At 38.6% G+C, this 16245-nt stretch overlaps 1 protein-coding gene across 26 annotated transcripts in view; it reads left to right on the plus strand.

The window, feature by feature from the left end:
- Nucleotides 1–16245, plus strand: part of Map2 (microtubule associated protein 2) — a 280848-nt gene that overhangs the window by 263521 nt on the left and 1082 nt on the right. For 14 of the 26 annotated variants that reach the window (XM_052749713.1, XM_052749711.1, XM_052749712.1 and 11 more), the window contains 3 exons: nucleotides 8178–8259; nucleotides 12845–12957; nucleotides 13406–16245. The exon at nucleotides 13406–16245 is cut by the window's right edge and continues 1082 nt beyond it. In XM_052749713.1, coding sequence (XP_052605673.1) covers nucleotides 8178–8259; nucleotides 12845–12957; nucleotides 13406–13621 — 411 coding nt within the window. In that variant the 3' untranslated portion in view covers nucleotides 13622–16245. Of the gene's footprint in view, nucleotides 1–5781; nucleotides 5875–8177; nucleotides 8260–12844; nucleotides 12958–13405 lie in introns of all 26 variants that reach the window. The other 12 variants (XM_052749705.1, XM_052749710.1, XM_052749709.1 and 9 more) reach the window with 1 other exon arrangement.

A 16245-nucleotide genomic window follows, 5' to 3' on the forward strand; every position in this document is an offset into this window, starting at 1 on the left:
AACCGTTGACATGCTACTTTCAATTACAAGTTCATTATTATAGAATTTTTGAGCAGGCAGCAGCCAGCCCAGAATTATCAAAGACAGAGGAATCCTCTAGTTTGTTGCAGAAACTAGGTTTTATAATAGTGGTGTGCAGAAATCTGGCAACGTTGTTACTTGTCACTGATTGGAACAGTTGTTGATTTCTGTATTTGTAGCTTTTTCGCCGGTTTCTTATCTCTTACCTTAAGGTCTAGTTTCTGTCACCAGAGAAGCTCAACACAGTCAGCTAAGGCAAGGCAAGCCAGTGTCTGATGGGACAGATGAGTTAGTAGAAAATGTGATGAGCTTTGCAGAAAGTAATATAGTTAATCCTCTCAGCCCAAACACAGGCTCATTCTACTGAGGAAAAAAAAAAATACACAATCATGGATTCACTGGAGAGAGCAAACTTGGCTCATTTAACTCAACGTATAGCTGCAACTATCTTATGAAATATTTTAAGTTAAAACTATCTGGAGCAAAGTCCTCAATCGCAATTTAACATAAATTTTAAATTAATATTTCCTTTTAAGAAGTAGATAAAACAAACATGTAGCTTAAGAAAATTTAGGCAACTTGTGTATTACCTTTTCTGTGAATCAAGCTTTCCAGAGGGCTTTGATTTATAGGGAATCATCTTATATGCATTGAGACATTTACTTTTTTTCCCATCAACTGTATCAAGATCATTGTAAAAACACACGTTTTTCAGAGTGTGATGTTACACGTACAGTGTGTCATTCCAGCACTGGGGAAACAGCAACTGGAAGATTGCAAGTTCAAGGCCGGCCTGGGCTACATAGTGAGACCCTAACAACAAAAGCCCCACAAGTTCTGTGCCCCTGTAAGAGTTGCAGATTACGAATGGGACCAGTCAACAGAACCTGTTTTCTCAGATTGTTCTTTATCATGTGGCTAGAGAAGGCTAAGGCGTGGCTATGCGTGGGAATTTGATTGCTTGTCTTGTGAAATGTCATTTATTGCCTCAATCTGTCTTTCTCAGATTAGCTAGGCCAAAGATAGTGGAATTTCCAAGAAAGACTAAGGCAAAGAGAGTAGCTAAGACTGTTTTCTCATTCACATATAAAGATCAATGAGGTTGCCGACTGGTCTGTGACAGATGTGCAAGAGAGAGCAAAGTGTGGCCTCTAAATCCTGAGAGACTGGACAGGCTTTGTTTCAGCTTCTCTTGTCTTCCTCCACTGCCTTAATTAAGGCTATGGTAAGTGATAAATGGGTGAATAATAAAATAACGAAGTTGAAAATAGTGTCAGTCACCCTAGTATGAAGGGAGGAACTATTCACCGAAGTCCAGTACATTATGCTGAGAAGACTTATTTACTGATCGTATTTATCTCTTTTTGTTATTAAAGCCATTGCTATCTCAAAACAAAAGGTCCTTAGATCAGTGAGCCTGTCTATATTCAACAGAGATTGTGAAATGATAATTCAAAAGTCTTTTGTAAGGTAACACAACTTCTAGAGCTACATTTGGAAATATTAACTATTCAGCCCTCTGAGAAAATCATTACTTGGAGTTCACAAAACTGAAGTCTGTACTGCCCTGTTTTGTTTGCCATTTGTTCAACCAAACAAGGGCATGAGCAGCCTAGACCTCAGGATGCAGTGGGGAGCTGAGAAGATGGTTTAGAAGTTAATTTACTTCAGGGACCTGGTCTTCTATTCCTTAGAATTTTCTAAAAATTGTAGTGACGGGAAAACATCAACATGAAGAAGTCACTGAGCATGACTTTGAAGGGACTCCTTGCTTGTCGCTTGCTGATTTTCTAGAATTACACTGGCTGCTGTGTTTATAGTGTCTGTCCCTTCCATGTCCTGTTGGGAGGCTGCTTTGAAGTCTTGACGTGTGTCAAATGGTAAAACTTTCCCAAGTTCTCAGCATTGCCTGCTCAGCATGGGGGTTTCAGTGTGATCCCACTTTCTGTGTGATGTGATAAATTGCTCTGGATAAACAGTCTCTAGGAAAGAGTCAGCCCCTTCTTCAACTTATACTCTCCCTCTAGACTTTTATGTTAATTCTACATGAAATATAAATTTATTTCAACTTACATGTCTATTTAAGATTATCTATTATTTACATCAATTTTGAGGACATTATAGGCAGGGTTAATTAAATTCTGAATTAACTGTAGCAGTCCTAAACCCAAACGTGTGTTCATGAGAATATAAACTTTTCAGATGAGTACATCATTGAGGAGCATCATCAGCGTGGCTGACTTTTCATCTTCAGGATATCTGACATATTCTTGCTTTTGCTTTAATCTGATGGTTTTCAGCAACCGGATCAATAGTTTCCATTCCAGTGGAATGGGAGTTCCATTTGAGAGAGGCAGGTAATTTTGTAATCAAAGGAGAGCTTCATTCTAAGATGTGCTGAGAAATAACACCAAAGGAAATGGTCATTTTTTCTGAGGTTGCAGGGAAATCACTGCCCACCACCTTTTCACAAGATTCTTATGAGACAAATTCACCTGGGAGAAAATAGCAACAATGTTGCAGCTAAGGTCCATCCCTCCAGGGTGTTTGAAGATTGCAGAGTGCTGATTTTGCATAGTATCACTCACTGATATTACCTGTATCTTAGCAATGGGGCTGACATGTAGTTGTTTAAATAAAGACAGACCCCTCAGTGTGTGTTAAAATGAATAAGTAAATATCTCCTTGTACAAGAAATTCAAGTTGATTCCCCAGGATGAATGTCTCTCACTTATATTGGTTTGCTAAAAACAGACCTCCAGAGATTTATCTTCTTTCAATTTACAGGTTCCAAAATGTCCAAGTAACTACTCAGATTGACTCTTTACTGGCCTTTTCCTAAAATAATCCCATTTTTGTGGGAGGAATGTTAATCTCTCTAAAGGAACAGTCTATTATATGTACAGGATATGGTGATAAATTGTCACAATTAAAACAACATGCTGAAGTCCCATTAGAGTTATGTAAATAATATCCAGAAATTAACTATGTACTTATCAATCAAGGTAGAAGAACAGACAGAATTCATAGGAATTTCAAACTTCTGATTAAATGTCTAGTGATATATTGACCTATACTTATGTTGTGGTGATATTGTGTTCCCCAAAGTATTGTGCACCCTAATAAACTTATCTGGGGTCAGAGAACAGAACAGCCACGAGATACAGAGGCCAGAAAATGGTGGCACACACGCCTTTAATCCTAGCATTCCAGAGGTAGAGATCCATCTGGATCTCTGGGAGTTCAAAGCCACAATGGAAACAGCCAGGAGTGGTAACAAGAGCCTTTAATCCCAGGAAGCGATGGCAGGAAGCAGAAAGGTATTTAAGACGTGAGGATGAGGAACTAAGCCTGGTTAAGCTTTTAGACTTTTGAGCAGCAGTTCAGCTGAGATTCATTCTGGATGAGGACTCAGAGGCGTCCAGTCTGAGGAAACAGGATCAGCTGAGGAAATGGCAAGGTGAGGTGGCTGTGGCTTGTTCTGCTTCTCTGATCTTCCAGCGTTGACCCCAGCACCTGGCTCCAGGTTTGTTTTTATTAATAAGACCCTTTTAAGATTCGTGCTATATTATATACTGCCTCAAAATTATATTACTGTTATCTGAACAAAAATTCAGCTAAGCTACTGAATCACCAAAGTCAGAGTAAAATGCAGGAGACTAGAATCACCTTTAAGCATTTAAATTGAGCCATTATGCAACATGGAGGACTATGTATTTTTATTTGTCATGCTTTTCCTCATTTTAAATAAAAATGTTACAAAACTATTGCAATACATATATTTGTAAAGAATATGTCATTATCCATGCTCAAAGCCTGTTTCACATTACTAATTGAGTAGAGATGTATCATTTTAAAAGACCAGTTAAGGTTTTCCCTGGGAAATGAGTGACTCTGGGAAAAATCAACAAAAGCAAGCTTTTTAAATTATAGGATTTTGAGATTCTAGAACATTCTAAGTGATGTTGGCAAGGTGAGTCTTTTTAAATCACATATTTTGGAAATCATTAAAATTGTCAAATAAATGTTAGGGTCAAACAGATCTATGAAGCTGAACATGGGTTTCCATTCTTACAATAAGTGAATCAGAATCAATGTTTGGATTCCGATGATTTAATGGTGAGTCACTTGAGACTTTAATGATTAAATTGAAATTTATGAAATAGAAATACCTTTCATCCTCATAGATTAGTAAAATGGCTCATATAAATTCTATTTCATTTCCAGAATTATTTAAAATATTATCACTAGGCATAATAAATTGAGATGATTTGCCTTCTGAAGATAATTTATGATTGAGGCTTTAAATGTAATGGTCTTCACCATTTTAAAAGCAACTACTTCCACCACTTATGTAAAACTCGAAGAATGTGGTACATTTAATGGTAGCTGTACATCCTGTGATATCCTCACAGTTCTTACATTGGAAGTTTTGTTATGCCCTAGAGAGCAGCCTAGCATCATGTCTTCTGAATTTAAATGTTGACAAGAGGTCCTTGCCTTGGGCTCCTGATGAGAGCTGCCAATGATATTTCTCTGCAAGGGACAAGCTGTCTTGTTCATGTTAGACAGGCACTGTGATTTAAGCCTTGCATAACTAAAAATAGGATTCTGTGCCATTTTGAATCTTAGATTCTTTTCTGCAAACACCCATAGACTTGTTAATACTCTCAAGAAAACTTACATTTAAACTAAAGTTATTAAGAGTATGTACAGAAGATAAACTGTACCTTAAAGATGTAACAATGTGATTTTTTTAAGCTATGGGGGAGATGTATCCAAAAGAAAGAAAACAAAGTATACCAATGAGCATAACAAAAGTAAATCCTTCTTTTGATATTTATTTTGTTTGTCCTTCAAAACATGCCAACTTCAAAAGACAGATGAAAGAAATTATGGCAGTTATGACTTTTACAGTATGTTAGAGCACAGTAGAGTCTTTCCAGGTCCTGATTTGCTGTGGTTTTCAGGAAGAATGCTTGACTTCCTGAATAACTAAATAAAACGTTTTGCCTCAGGTCTTGAGGCTGCAACCAAATCCTAGATGGCCTAACTTAAGTCAGCTGACTGATGGACTTTGGTTTTCTTACCTTGGCATATGAAAGCAATGATTCTGAATGTCCATTAATGGGTAAAGGTTGCTCCGGAGCTGTTGCAAGCAGGGGCCCTTTAAAAGATGCAGCCACACTCAAAACAGACCCAGGGTTCTTTTGTTGACCTTCCTGGGGAACCAGGAATTCTTGCATGCATGGGAATCCTGACTTGGGACTGTCAACCAGACCAAGCATGAGCCCCACCCCCACCCCATCCCCTGGCTTACTCAGTGTAGGGTAACAGAACAGTTAAGTGCAGGAGGTGGTTAATAACTGACGACTGTAGTTTGGGGGGGGGGGGGGACTGAGAGTAGCACTGGCATATCCTCCAAGATCTTGGGCTAACCTACACTGTACTACACTACTGAGCTACTGAGTAAACCAGAGCCCCAGGGTTCCAGTCTCCCCATCACAGATCCGAGTACTATTTTTCCGTTCTCCCTGTCTCCAGATTCTATCTATAGAGCTAGGATACTTGGCCTTTGGGGGTTCCAGGAAAATGAGGACTCATACTCCAGTACATAGCTACAGTTTGGAGGCAGCGTAGTTTCTTCTCCTACGTGACAATGGGTGGAAGGAAGTAGAGGGCCTCTGTAGTACTCCGCAGCATTCTAGTTCCCTCCGCCCAGTACCTGGAAAGAAAAATGTTGCCTCCAATTCCTTTTAGGTTAGGATTTTAAACAAGAAGATCGATTTTAGCAAAGTTCAGTCAAGATGTGGTTCCAAGGATAACATCAAACATTCTGCTGGGGGCGGAAATGTAAGTAGAAGCTCCTCTGAGAAAGCTGTCTTGAAAGTGTGTGGAGACTCCTGCACAACCAGTTCCCTCTTCTCCTCCTCCTCCTCCTCCTCCTCCTCCTCCTCCTCCTCCTCCTCCTCCTCCTTCTCATTCCTCATGACACACTTCTTTTTCTCAACACGTGTCATCTAGCATGCTGGCTTGCTTTCTTGGTGATGGACTCCCCGTCCTTTCCTGTCAGATCCGTTGAGAAAGGAGAGCTGGCTAGATGTACTGTGGTTTCCCAGGGGATGGCCAACCCTCCTCACCTTCTAACTGTTTCTTGGCCTTTTCAGTCAGCAGGGTGCTTCTATTGCTTTATCTTTTCCCCTGAAAAAGTGAGCCAGGCTCACACTTTCCTCACTCCCATTTCATTTACTCTTGAGGCAAAGACTGGTATACATGAAAGCACCCCGAGTATGTCATGTCGATCCTCCGTGGTTCATTATTCATGAAAGTTAGGGTATCTTCTGGAATAGCACAACATTGGCAAAGCGTGGCTCATCTATAATTCAAAGTAAAAAAGACTGCGGTTCTAGCATACATTCTATCCTGATGGGCTTTCTCCTGTCTCTTTCATTTTGTGTAAATAATATCCTATGAAAAGAAACGATACTGAATTCATACTTCTTAATTGTTGGTAGAGGCAGAGTAGAAGCAGTCAGTTAAGCTCAAGCTCAAGAAATCATGGTCCCCCAGAAAATAATAATAATTTCAAAGGGTAAATCATGCCGAGTCTATTTTTTTCTGCCATCTAAGCATGAAACTCTGATAATCTGTGACTTAAGTAGTGTACAGGGTGTCAGACACTGAACCTTCAGTAATCTAAGATTCCTCTATCTTCTCACTCTTCGGCCAAGCAGAAATGGATTTAAGCACTACAAAGAAAATATTAGTACATTCTATAAAGAACGGTCACCCGATGATCAAAGCAGACTGAGCATGATACCTCTGCTGTGGAAATGCCACAGCAGTATTTGCTGAGCTCCTTCATGGATGCTGGTCTATGCCTCAGGATCGGTATCCACACTGACTTGGTTGCTCTCCTGAGTATAAGTGTATATAACATCATGTGATATTTCATGAAAGAAGCTCTGGTCCAGTTTATTCCCTTGAGGGTAGCAGAAGATGGACATGGCAAATGCCTTTGGTCCAAATACAGCAGTAAAGAATAGGTTCAGATAACGTAAGATCTTACACTAAGCTTAGGTTGGCGCTTCCAACCTGCAAAACAGTGGGATTAAACTTCCCTTAAGAGAGGAATCAGGCCGGGCGGTGGTGGCGCACGCCTTTAATCCCAGCACTCGGGAGGCAGAGCCAGGCGGATCTCTGTGAGTTCAAGGCCAGCCTGGTCTCCAAAGCGAGTTCCAGGAAAGGCGCAAAGCTACACAGAGAAACCCTGTCTCGAAAAACCAAAAAAAAAAAAAGAGAGGAATCACCTGCTTTATTGTGCATATTCCCTGTGTATGAGGGATTCTCACATTCTTCTGATGCTCATGGACATTGGACCATTCCAACAGGTGGTAGAAAACTCTGCTTCAAATATTGACAGATGAAACATGTCAATGAACCATAAAAACAAGAAAAACAGCATCATTTTATAACTCAGTGTGCAAGAAAATTTAGCCAAGCTAAGGGAACAGTTTACAAAAGCCCACTTAGAGCTTACTTCTGTCTCCATGCTGGTCTTGTTACTGTGAGCAGCATTAGTCACGTCTATATAAAAGTCACCTTGTACATAATAGCCCATCCTTCTCTTGGTTCTTTGCTATGGAAGAGTTTAACATGGTGGGACTTTTCTCTGGGGATGCTTGCCTTATTAATACAAATGTCTCCATGCTCTTACAGTATTATCTATTTTCTACTAATAAAACTTCTATTTCAGGGTATTCACTTGCTTGGGTTCTCCTTTCCAGTTTGAAGTAGGGGAAACAGATGGGAAATTTTGTGTGTGTGTGTGTGTGTGTGTGTGTGTGTGTGTGTATGTGTGTGTGTGTGTCTATGTCTGTGTCTGTGTGTGCATGTCTGTGTGTCTGTGTGTGTGTGTGTTTATGCATGTCTGGGTGTGTCTGTGTCTTGTGTGTGTGTTTCTGTGTGTGTGTCTCTGTGTGTTTACGCATGTCTGTGTGTGTGTGTGTCTGTTTCTGTGTGTGTGTGTGTGTGTATGTGTGTTTCTGAATGTGATGTTACATGTTACAAGTGTGGGTACATGTCCCAATTTGTGCCCAGCTTGGAAGCCTTGCATGTCTAAGCTATCTAAAGTTCATTTTCTGTAATTCACACAGGTACAAATCGTTACTAAGAAGATAGACTTAAGCCATGTGACATCCAAATGCGGCTCTCTGAAGAACATCCGTCATAGGCCAGGTAAAAAATATTTGTAACAGTTGAAGAATACTTAATTGGATTGAAGAAGTAGACAAGCAGAATTCTTGATGCTTTTGTGGGAAACATGAGTGAAAAACTGTTTTGAACTCTTGATACTTCATGATTTGTTAATCGAAATTTAAGTTCAAACTGTCAGAGCAACTTCCTCTGAGATCAGTGAACCTAATTACCTGGAGGTGACCATGTGTATAGAACACTGGAGTTCTTTCAGAATATGTAGACTACAAAATACATCAAGTCTTATACGTAAGAACAGTGACCGGAGATAGTATCTCCAAATATTTTTCCAAAAATTTTTTTCTACAATATGTGAAAAAGGATTGGGTCTCACAGCTTAAGAAAGTCATTTATCTGGGCCGGGCGGTGGTGGCGCACGCCTTTAATCCCAGCACTCGGGAGGCAGAGGCAGGCGGATCTCTGCGAGTTCGAGGCCAGCCTGGGCTACAGAGTGAGTTCCAGGAAAGGCGCAAAACTACACAGAGAAACCCTGTCTCGAAAAACCTAAAAAAAAAAAAAAAAAAAAAAAAAAAAAGAAAGTCATTTATCTGATTCACTTCTCCAACTCTTTCTTGAGGGAGTAAGCACTGGGAATCCTCAGCAGAAGGCAATATGGCTTTTTACTTGGCCCTAGACGCTTTTATCTTTTAAGGGTTATCTCATAGGCTGGTACTTTAAAGTAGAACAATTCCCACTTGCTGTGGTGGAAGATCTTCATTTCAATGTATGAATGTGACATGAGTCATGTTTTTGCTCTGAGTATTACAAACAGTTTATTTGTGCTAAATTTTACCTCCAGACATATATAATAATGTCAAATGTCTAATGTTCTTGAGGATATTTTGACACTGTACAATTTATAACATACCATTGGATTACAGGATGGCAAAATCACTGACTTTATCCATCTGTTTGGCATCTTAACATACAAGCCAAATGTAGACTAGTAGACTAATTATCATCTCAAATACTGTCAAAAGTAAGTTATAACAATAATTGAGCTGAGACTTCTAGACAGGAAATTATTAAGGCCCTTTTGGTTGGATACAAAGATGGGTAGAACAGGTCTCAGAGTGGACAGCTACATTAGAAATAGCTAGAAATGAGTCTTTACTGTGCCAAAGGGTGTTCATGGCAAACCAAGGAGATTGAATCTTTGTATATGGACTCTGCATTGCTGGTGACAGAACTGCACCAGTAGACCAACCCATCCTTTCTCCTTGCCTTACCAGCCAGGGCCCTTATCCTAGCTCAGATCTTCAAAACCCCTGTCCATAGCTGGTCTACCACTGAGGAACTGACTACTACTGTTAGTTCAGTTTATAACGTAACTTGGGTATTTTGCCACATTGCCAATTTTCTTACAGAATTGAAAATGTAAATGTAAATTGTAAATTGTAAAAAAAAAAAAAATGTTGGTTTCTTTGATTCTAGGCAGATGGAATTAGTCAAATTCACCTGGAGTTTGGATGCACAGAAACTATCATAGAAATAAAGGCAATATTCTGTGTATGATTTGCTGGACATAAAAGACTATTGTCACAGACTCCTACTTGTTTCTAAATCTGGTTCTTCTATTATAACTAAGTTGGATGACTAAATTCATAAAGGAAGTGTCAAACTGGTGATCCTTGACAATAGCAATCTTTTCACAAAGTTGCTGTGGAATGTAAGCATCCACACTGAAAGAAAAGTTCAACGCCCAAGGGCACAAATAGAAATATCTACACTTCACTTTAAAGCCTGATAAGATTATAGTTTTTCATGATTACTGCTCAGGGTGACTGCCAAAGTATTTTAAAACCAGAGGCATATATCTTTAAATTCAAATGGGCTTGTCTAAATATTATATAAGTCTCTAGTGAGAAACCAACAGAGCTAGCCTTTGTTGGATGTAGTTTGTGTCAATATATTATTTTTCTTTCCTTTAAAAAAAAAGTTCAATAACATTTTAACTGAACTATGTTAACACAGCATACAGTCAAAGAAAAGGATCTTTGGAGAGGAATTTCTACCAGAAGCCACCAAAAAAAGAAAAAATGCAAAAATAAGATTCCAAAGCAATTAATATCCTTAGTTAAAAGGTCCAACATTCTCCAGCTACTCAAGGTGATTACATTTGTATGAATCATTATGAATAAAGCTAATCCCATCACAATCAACAAGTGAGACCCGCAGGCTAGGAAAAACATAGGAAGAACAATGCTCCATGAAATGATGCATATTCTGAGGTATCTCCCATACATGAGAATTACATAGTAGTTTATATATCCTAAATTTCGGGAGAAAAATGAATGCTTTTGAAAATGTACTTCAATACCTTACAATTACAAGAGGCCTTTGGCCAGGCACTTGGGTATTAACATCAGTGTGTAGAGTTAGAACAAGAAAGATGTCACAAGCTCAAGAAACATGTGATTGAACCTTAATGAGACCTCTTTCTTTATCTGGTCAGAAGATACTTCGATCAGGAAGGTTTTCTCAAGGCGAGCCTCCCCTATTGCCCTTGGGATGTGCTGACCCTTGCAGTCCTCCCCAAATGTGGAAACTTAACTGACCCCTAAAAAGTTACGGAGATCCATAAACATCAAGAATTCCAAATTGAAAAGTGTTTTCCATATTTTTTTTATAGATCCTTGCAACCATTTTTCTAAATCAAAATCCAGTGGAAGTATCAGATTTTAGGATGCACTTCTTCCAGACAAATGCATGTAACTGAAACCAAGCATCCCTTGAAAATCTCTTAGGTGCAGATATATAAAAAAAGATTGTGTCTACCTTTCTTTTTATTAAATTTTTTTTATTCACTTTACATACCAATCAAAGATTCCCCCTTTTCCCTTCTCCCACCCCTTCAACATCCCCTCCCAACCTACCCCCCCCATTCCCTCCTACAAGAAGGTAAGGCCACAGCTAAGCACCAGGCCGAGCTCCAGGAGTCCAGTCAAAGGGAGAGAGAGGGATTCTATGAGTAAAGGCATCAAGATCACGATGGGGAAACATGTAGTCTTCCTTTCTAAGTCAAAGATACCAGCAGACACTCAGCCATGGTTAACAGTCTGAGAGACACTGAATAACTACTAAGTGTAGAAGGAACCCTTACATTCAAAAGTCTGCAAGAGGTCTGCAGGGAAGGACAAAACAACTCTAAAGGGTGGTCATGGCACCGTAATCATCAGCAGATTCTCACACTTCAGACGGTTAGCGATATAGGAAATAGCGTGATCAAAAGCCTGTCTCCGTGTTATCAGAAGAGTGGTCTTGTCAGCATCTGTACAGGAATCTATTCAAAGTCTGTATGCTAATTAAATGGAGGCCTTGAAACTAGTTATAAAAAATGCAATTCTTGACTCGTTTCATCAGCAAAGTTGTTGATATTGAACACGTACAAGTGAGGGCAGTCTTCTCTCTCATCTGTAGAGGATTGGTTCCAAGACTCCATGTGGATACCCAGATCCTCAGGTCTCTGACATAAAATGGCATGAATTTCCCTTTCTACATGTTTTAAATCATTTCATTATTATTTATAGCATCTAACACAATCTAAATGTTGTATAAACTTGATTATATAATATTTGGGAAATAATGATAAGGAAAAGGTCCCACAGATGTTCAATACAGATGTATTTCTTTTCAAGTATTTTCTCGTCCAAGAAGGTAGACTCTGCAGATACAGAGAGCTACCTGGATATTGTCCACATACCCACTCTCCCAGTTTGCTTTCTGCTGCTGTTGAGTACCATAACTAAAAGCAACTTAGGGGAGGAAAGAGTTCATTTCAGCTCACACTTCTCCGTCACAGTCCATCATGGAGGGCAACAAGGGCAAGAATATAAGCAGAAACTAAAGCAGAAGCCATGAAGAAATTCTGCTTTGCTGGGTTGTTTTCTGACTTGCTTATTGGCTCCTGTTCATCTAGCTTTCTCACAGCCCAGGCCCACCTGCTCAGGGATGGTGCCACCCACAGTAGGCTGGGCCTTGCCATATCAATCAACAATGACAGTCTCTAACAGACAGGGCCACAAGCACTCTGATCTGGACAAGCCCTCAATTGAGATCCCCTCAGATAATTAGATATATCAAGTTCACAGCTGTCTAGGACGTGCACCATTACAGCCTAAAACTTTTTTAGATAAGTGGATTTTTATCATGAAGATCAATAACCAATAGTTTCATTTCCATTTAATTTGTTCTGGTAAAATTAAAAGATTATATGTCTGAAGTTTTAGAAAGGATGCAATAGGATATTTTCATGACTGTGCTAATTTTAGAGGTATTATAACAATTAGGAAAACCTCTCTGGTTTCTAAAGTAGATGTGGATAGAGAAGTAATACATAATGTGTGAGTCAATCTATACAATGGTATAAAAAAGAATGTCATTCTGTTGCCTCATAAGGGGAAATGGTGCGAACTGAAAATTCAGGCAGATTCCTCTCATGTCTGGTTAGGATGGTAGAATACAGCATCTCTGGCGTCCTATATGGTTCATCCTTGTGTGAGGATGGTTTTCATAAATATGAGATTTCGTTTCAACAAGGAATTTAGAAGGCTTTCTCCTTTTAAAGGTGGTGGACGTGTGAAAATTGAGAGTGTAAAACTGGATTTCAAGGAAAAGGCCCAAGCTAAAGTTGGTTCCCTTGACAATGCTCACCACGTCCCTGGGGGTGGTAATGTGAAGGTAAGAGACGAGGCCATGAACCAGCCATGTGTTTGTGCAAACTTATTTCTTATGAAATTTTTAATTATTTCTTTTATTTTTGAAATTATAATATAACTACATCATTTTTCCTTTCCCTTTCCTCTCTCTGAATCCTTCATTCTCTTTCAAATTCATGGTCAATGTTTTTAAATTTATTGTTGTTACATACATATATGCATGTTTATCTACATAGATGTTCCTAAGTGGAAGAACATATACTACCACTTTAGTAACCCAGCATATTCCCTAACTGTATTCTGAAATAGCTTGATCAAAATGGATCTCTGGTTAAAGAACTTGTCCAACAGGAAGTAGGGATGCTGAGCTGAATAGACATCATATTCTTATCAGCTGTGGGACGCAGGGAAAGAACCAGGGACTGGAGAAGATGCTCGGACTAATGAAAACTAATGCTTCCCTTACACAGATTGACAGCCAAAAGTTGAACTTCAGAGAGCACGCAAAGGCCCGTGTAGACCATGGGGCTGAGATCATCACACAGTCCCCAAGCAGGTCGAGCGTGGCATCACCCCGACGACTCAGCAACGTCTCCTCTTCTGGAAGCATCAACCTGCTCGAGTCCCCTCAGCTTGCCACTTTGGCTGAGGACGTCACTGCCGCGCTTGCTAAGCAGGGCTTGTGAATACTTCTCCTTTAGCACTGGAGTAATATTTAGGCATGAGCTCTTGGCAGGAGTGGGCTCTGAGCAGGTGTCATATTCATTCTTTACAAACCATAGATAAATAATCTCACCCCCAAACTGTAGTAATTGTTACAATTTTATATAAAAAAATGAATAGTATATGCAGAAAATGACCTGATTTCCATCCGCAACAGGAACACATGGCTTTATATGGATACAATTGGACAATTATTTTCGCTCTGCTGTTTTGCATGGAGTATTATTATTATTTTTAAAATTGCATTTTTACCTTTCATGTGCCTGAAGGCTATCCAACTCATTCTGAAAGGCCTTGTTAAAAATCCAAGCTGCTCATTTCACTATTCTGTTTATGGTTGAAAAGATTAAAAAAACCGCCCATTGTCCCTTAATACAGGTTGAGTGAAATCAAGGAGTCTGAAGGCATCTGATTGGGGGAAGGAAAGAGCATGTAAGAAACACATGTTTTAAAGTGTTATTTTGTATAAATGGGAAGAAAGATGGAACTAAGTTATTAACATTTGGGACCTGGATGATGATATCAGAGTATGCCATTCCAATAAATTATTTAACTAAAAACTAGATATAAAGCATTTGAGCTGTGGTTGAAGAAGTTGTGTCAGAGTGCATTTCTTAGGGTTGATGCACTTTCATTAGGATGGGCTTGTGTCTGATTAGAATGTCAATTGATTGGCTAGATTTGTGTCCACACAATCAGTTTCACACCCCCATTCCATCTGTTTGATACAGTATTATAGATATAAATATATATATATATTTCTCTGTGGCCATTTGTGATACTTCCTCATATACTTGAATATGATACTTCTTTATTCACAGTATCTGTGTCTCCTACACCCTTTGGTGTTGCAATTTTAGGTATGTGAAAGTAGATGTTAGCAGGGTCCTCTCCCTATTTAAAAATACATTTTAAAAAGACAAAACGTTTTAGCATGAAGTTGCTTTCTGTAACAACTCAAAGCTGTAACCCTGTTTCAGTGCCAGAATCAAGTCTCTCCTGTGATGCTAGAAAAGTTTATTTTTCTTTGCTTTCACCAACATGGAGTTTGTGGAGTGGGTCCAGTTATACATAAAAGGGTTTACAGATTGTTGGTTCAAAGATTATGTATTTATCACATGTTCAATCACCAAATAGTTTGGATTTTAATCTTACAATCATTCATGAAACTGATTCCTTATTATTTGTTTCCTCCCTTTCTTCTTTTTCTTTTTTTTTTCCATTTGCTAAAGTTGAAACTATGAATTTTGGATATATTTTCCTGTTCTCCAAATAGTATTTGTTCATTAAATTCTCTGATAGAAGATATTTGGCTTCCTTACCCCTAAGATCCCTTGATCAAAAAAGAAAAATAAAACATATTGAGAAGCTACATATGTAAAACCTTTGAGACACAGATATCTAATTCCATCTTTCCAGGATTCAACATCACAGTCTGTACAAGAATATGATATGACTTATTTATCAGTAAATACTATTTTTTATTTTATATAAGTCTAGACATCACAATTCAGTTAATTCATTTACAAATCATATTTGATGAATAAGCAATAGTCAATGGCCCATATAGGACAAAGCATTATCAAATTGGGTGGACTTTTTTTTAATGTTTTATTCCATCTTTTTTTCTTGCTCGGGATTGGTAGACTGAATCTGAAAAATTAAATACAAAAAGTTGACTAAGTTTTTTATGTCTATGAAGCAAGCCAAGCCCTACATATAAGGGAGAAGATGAACAAGAACAGGACAAGTGTAGGAGTATTTAAGAGAGAAGTTAAGAGGATGCAAAGCAGAGAAACACTGGTGGCATTTTGGTGACCCATTGAGTATGATTGCCACTGTAACAGTCAAACAGAAAACTCAACATCAAACCAAGGCAGTCTTCTCAGCTAGGAGGTTGACACACCCAAAAAGGATGTATTTGTTTGTAAATAACTTATTTTTGAAATAACTTTAATGTCTGTTTTCACTCTGGACAATTCATTCATTAGCCTCTCTTGAAATGCACAAGAAATGGAAGATGGGATAATGGTGTGTGGAGAAGTACATTCTTTTCTTACCTGTTTTGATAGTGCAAGACAGGGGTTAAAGTTACCTAGGAAAAAAGAAATTAGCAGATGGTTAGGGTAATTTTAAACTATGAGAAAAATAATTTCAACTTTGTTTATTAAAAAAATTAAGGCTAAGCAAACATGTTCTAAGTGTTAAAATTCAGTTTCTTGCAATGCGTGTTCAAAACAAAATTATGTAAGCCCCAATGTGAATAGATTTGGCACCAAAATAATCATTTATTTCTAATGTTAATACAATTATAACAAATACAAATCCTTTTTTTATATGAAAACTTTGATCCTATGAAAGTTAACATAAAGGGACTGACTTTTTGAATCCAGCCAGAGGCAGAGAAATGCACAGGCTAAAAACATTTTCTTATGGGAATATGGGGTGGATCCCACCTTACCTACTCTCTTAAGATAATGACTCAAATTAAGCTTTTTGGACACCACTTTTGTGGGGATACACATACGCTGATCTAGAAATGAAAGCTTCACAGTTCCATTTCCAGATCGACTCATGCCAGTTTCTC

Source organism: Peromyscus californicus, unplaced genomic scaffold, assembly GCF_007827085.1.
Source record: "Peromyscus californicus insignis strain IS unplaced genomic scaffold, ASM782708v3 Scaffold_21__1_contigs__length_65335640, whole genome shotgun sequence".
Classification (NCBI taxonomy): domain Eukaryota; kingdom Metazoa; phylum Chordata; class Mammalia; order Rodentia; family Cricetidae; genus Peromyscus; species Peromyscus californicus.